Raw genomic sequence first — 5030 nt, forward strand, 5'->3', positions numbered from 1 at the left:
TATATATATATATATATATATATATAATAATGCTACAACTATTACTACTAATAATAATAATAGAAGTACCTTATTTTCAGTTAAATAAAAAAAATGACTGATACTTTCAAGTACTGAATAAAATACACAGAAATGAATACTTTAAGTAAAGGCACAATAAATTGATCAAAAGTGTAATGATAATAATAATAATAATATTAACAAAATAATGTTAAAAAAATAATAATGTTAACAAAATGTTAACAAAATAATATTAATAAAATTGGTTGTTATTAATATTATTGCCAGGGATAAAAATTCATAAAGTCAACTGTAACTTCCTAGTTTAAGTCTCTTCCTCAAAATGTCACAGATGATAGAAACAATAACATAAAAAAATCTTTACTACTGTTACTATAATAACAATAATAATAATACTAGTAATAATAATACTTTTATATTTTCCACTTTATTTTATTATTAAATTATTATCTGGGATAAACATTCATTTATCTTCTAAAGTTAGATAGGGAGGGAAAACTGCTCAGCCATAAAATCAACTACAACTATTCCAAATTATAGATAGAATGCCATCTGTTAAGATATCTATAAGTCTTTCTGGACATCTCTTCCTCAAAGTATCACAGATGGTGTATTTAACAGAATAGCAGTAGACAGAGCTGTGAAGGTGCCACACTGGCTGGCTGGCTAGTGACAGGTCAAAAGTGTCAGCCACTCACATAGGCTAAACAAAAGTGCTGAAGCTAAAAATTATTCATGGAACTTCATTTCCTCCCAAGACGGACCACAACACGTGCAAGGATCCGACACCTTCACGCTCCCTCTGGGAGAGTAGGTGGTTAGTGAATACACAGCCACAAACTCGTAAGCAGATTCATCGCCAACAAAACGTGTCTTCAAACATTGCATCTATCCCCAGAGGGACTTGCCATGACAGGCAGTTGTCAGTGTCGAACAGTGAAGCAGACAGAAAGTGTGGAAGGGCCATGCTTCAGTGCTCAGCGCTGCAATTAAAACCCCCTACATGCAATTAATACAGTCTTTAGAGTGTAACCGATTAAACGCTTTACAGCATTGCAGGTTATCTACACCAATACAGGGCATATGTTCTCAATGCCTAGCTGAGCAGCCGTTTCTGTCCGGCAATACCTGCCAAATTCATACACTGTAATATTTACTGCATAATCAAAACGAGAGCGTCATCTGCATAAATGCAGCTTCTCAGAGAGCTTGTGCTGTTTTAAATACTCCCCCTTGAGGATACAGTAATATGCATGGGCTAAGATCAGTCCTGTCAGAGTTTGGAATAGGACCCACTTTTTTTTAGGACAGCTTAAAATGAGCACAGTTGGAGAAGCGCCTCAGTGCATTGGAATTAATCTGGTGTAAATCGCTGCTACATGGGTTTATTTCATATTTATTGTCTCAGCTCTTAGACATGCAAATGAAGAGGGCAGTTGAGGAAACATGCCGTTTCATGACGCTGTGCAAATGATGAAACGAATCCATCATCTTTAGTGGAAAGAAGACAGAATCTCTTCCTGTTTCTCCCTCGCACAGAGTCTAACTAATCTAACCCAGTGTGTATTAAACGTCTGGCTTTTCCACTGAATACAGAATGTTCTGACATACTTATCTGGCTTAGAAGCCTAAAACTAAGTTAATTTTATAACTGTTGCAAAACCCAAAATCTAGCTTTTCACTGTCTACATAGGCATCTACTTTTAAGAATGTGTGAAAAACGCAAGTTGATTTCAATAGTCTAGCATGTTGCTAACAACTTGATGCTCTGATAGGCACAAAGAAATTACATAGACACAGATATGAAGTATTTTATTTTCAATTAGATAACCTCTTTTGTATTGATATTTTCCAGTACTGAATAAAATACACTTGAAAAGGCTAATTGCAATGCTTTCTGGGATTGCCTTGTACACTACTGTTCAGAAGGAAATAATACTTTTTTTAAGAAATTAATACTTTTTTTTAAAGCAAGGACATGTTAAATTGATCAAAAGTGAAAGACTTTTACATTGATGCAAAAAATATATATTTCATATAAATGCTGTTCTTTCTATTATATTTATTAATGAATAAATTTATCACAGTTTCCACAAAACTATTAAACAGCATTTTTCAATATTTTCAACATTGATAATAACAAGAATTGTTATTTGAGCACCAAATCAGCATATTAAAATGATTTCTGAAGGATCATGTAACACTGAAGTATGGAGTAACAGCTGCTGAAAATTCAGCATTTCCTAACAAATTAATAAATTACATTTTAATATATATTAAAATCGGAAACAGAAACGTCAACTCAAATTATAATAATTATAATATTATAATTATAATAATAGCATTAAATTCTAAACGACTATTTTTACTGTATTTTTGCTCAAATAAATACAGCCTTAGTAAGCATAAAAGACATGAAGGATGAACAAAACAAGATTTCTTAAAAAGCTGCTTCTTACTTGTACAAAATAACGGGGGGGTCCACAATTTAGATCACTTTAATATCTCCATTGTTTTTCCTAGAGATCAATGAAATTAAACGTAGATCAAATTGAGATGTTTGCATAAATCTCCAGTACTTCGGATTTTTAAAAGATTAGAACATTTCAATTCATCAGTCACACTTTATTTTAATGTCCAGTTCTCACTATTAACTAACTATTAACTATGACTTTTGTCTCAATAATATCCTAATTACTGCTTATTAATAGTTAGTAAGGTAGTTGTTAAGTTTAGGTATTGGGTAGGATTAGGGATGTAGAATATGGTCATGCGGAATATGTGCTTTATAAGTACTAATAAATGGCCAATATGCTAGTAATATGCATGCTAATAAGCAACTAGTTAATAGTGAGAATTGGTCCCTATACTAAAGTGTTACCAAATCATCAAATTCTACACAGAATCTTCCTAAAACTGGAAATATTTTTTTATTTTTTAAAGACTTGCCTTGAGCTATTTATAACAAACCTCTGAGCAATACAATTTTCCTTTAGGTACTGTTTGCAACAGCTTTGACATTGACTTCTTTGCCTAAAAATGTTGCCTAGGTGGGCAGCTCACTAGGTTTTGGATGATATTCTTTGTCAGGCTAAACAAAAAAATACCACAAAAACAGTTTGAGTAGCTCTAAAAGTACATTTCCCAAACTTCCATTTAAATGTAACTCATCCAAGACACAACTAACAAAAGAGAAAATAAAAGCACCAAAGACCCAAGTCGGGTTGTATGAAAACTACCACCCTGCAGGGAACGGTTTCCTTTTACCCCCTTTAAAAAGGAGTAGTACGCCCATGGTTGCCTCTGAAAACATGTTCTTTCTTTCATTCTGTCTGTCTGTCTGTCGGTCTGTCTGGCTAACACTGAAGTGCTCCGTCAGCATCAGATATAGTTGTTCCCACTTGTGAAAAAGCAGTGTTTTTCCTTGAAAGAAATAACATATCTGGTAATTACTTCTCGGTCACATGTACTCCTCATTGTGCCTTAAGTTAAATACAGCTCTCGCAAGAAAAACAAAGTAAGTGGTATAAAATTCGATTTCTAAAAAAGCCAAAAGTGAGAGTGTTTATTTTATGCTATTTATGAACACTTTTAAGGGTAAAACGATTGTAGGCTTGGTGACTCCGCAGGGCTTCAAAGCCAAACCCAAGAGGTTTCTGCTGACAATATGGAGCTGTTCTAGCTAACTGACTGGCCCACACAGCACAAAACCATTGTGGAAAAAAATCAGTTCCAGATCCCTCAGATCTTCTAGACCTCACATCCACTGATGCATTATGGGCATTACAGCGGTAATGTTCAAGCTTTGGAGCAGAGGACCTCTTATTCAGTGTCTCTGTAATTTGATCACGCTTTTCTCATAGTCTGGAGTGAAAGGACAGAGGTCACTCCTGCACTGCGCTAGATAATAAATTTGTAACTCTCCTCAGTAAAGAACATCAAGAGCAGTCAAAAGACAGTCACACTTCAAAAAGCCTCTGAAGTTTCAAATATCTGCATTTTCTATGTCATCTGAAAACCAGTATTACTGCTCAACGTATCTGAGTTAATGAGCTGCACTAGAATAGACACTCATTACTTCTGTATGTAGAGGGATAGTTCAATAGGGTTCCCAATAGGGTTCAGTGTTGTTTTGGACCACATTGATTTTCACTGAATGGACAAAAACAGTTTCTTCAAAATGCCTTCTTTTGTGTTTTGCAGAAGAAGGACACGACATGAAATGAGGGTGAATAAATAACAATTTTCATATTTGTGAACCGTCCCTTTAAGTAGAATACTTAGGCACAAATGAATGGCCAGCGCAGGGTCTTAACCCTGTCACAAGCAATCACAGCCTCCAAAACATGTGACGCACAACCACACGCATGCAGAGAAATGAAATGGAATGGTACTTACGAGATGGGCCCACTATAATGGAGGTGAGGGTGGAGAGAGAGACAAAAAAATGGATAAAAATGAGATGAGTGGACTGGAAAGTTGGATTTTGTTTTGTATTTAGAACATGAAAGAAAAAAATAGTCTAACTGATTAATGAAACACAAGTGGGATGAAACAACAACAGGAGGCAGTGACAGGAAAAGGAGATGAGGAGGAAGTGATGAGAGAAACTAAATTATGTTTCGTCCATGTCATGTTGGAATTACCATAATTACAAGATGACTCTGAGCTGTTGACATCCTTGGACTCACAAAAATATTTGTTTCTATGACAACACTCATAACGCTAAAAAAGATGCATGTGCACTTTTGTGGTTGATGGAATGTGTTTAATATTTAAAAACACTTCCATATATAAACATAATACTTATAAATACTTTCATACGTTAATACACTGAACAAAATTATAAACGCAACACTTTTGTTTTTGCCCCCATTTGTCATGAGCTGAACTCAAAGATCTAAGACTTTTTCTATGTACACAAAAGGCCTGTTTCTCTCAAATATTGTTCACAAATCTGTCTAAATCTGTGTTAGTGAGCACTTCTCCTTTGCCGAGATAATCCATCC

The 5030-nt window shown here is 34.7% G+C and overlaps 1 protein-coding gene across 1 annotated transcript in view; it reads right to left on the reverse strand.

The window, feature by feature from the left end:
• The window catches only part of LOC107691689 (roundabout homolog 2-like), an 89961-nt gene that overhangs the window by 33376 nt on the left and 51555 nt on the right, over positions 1 to 5030 (reverse strand). The window contains exon 7 of the mRNA XM_016490469.1: positions 4420 to 4431. Coding sequence (XP_016345955.1) covers positions 4420 to 4431 — 12 coding nt within the window. The remainder of the gene's footprint in view (positions 1 to 4419; positions 4432 to 5030) is intronic.

The sequence above is a fragment of the Sinocyclocheilus anshuiensis genome, unplaced genomic scaffold, assembly GCF_001515605.1.
Source record: "Sinocyclocheilus anshuiensis isolate Anshui unplaced genomic scaffold, SAMN03320099.WGS_v1.1 scaffold186, whole genome shotgun sequence".
In the NCBI taxonomy this organism is placed as follows: Eukaryota; Metazoa; Chordata; class Actinopteri; order Cypriniformes; family Cyprinidae; genus Sinocyclocheilus; species Sinocyclocheilus anshuiensis.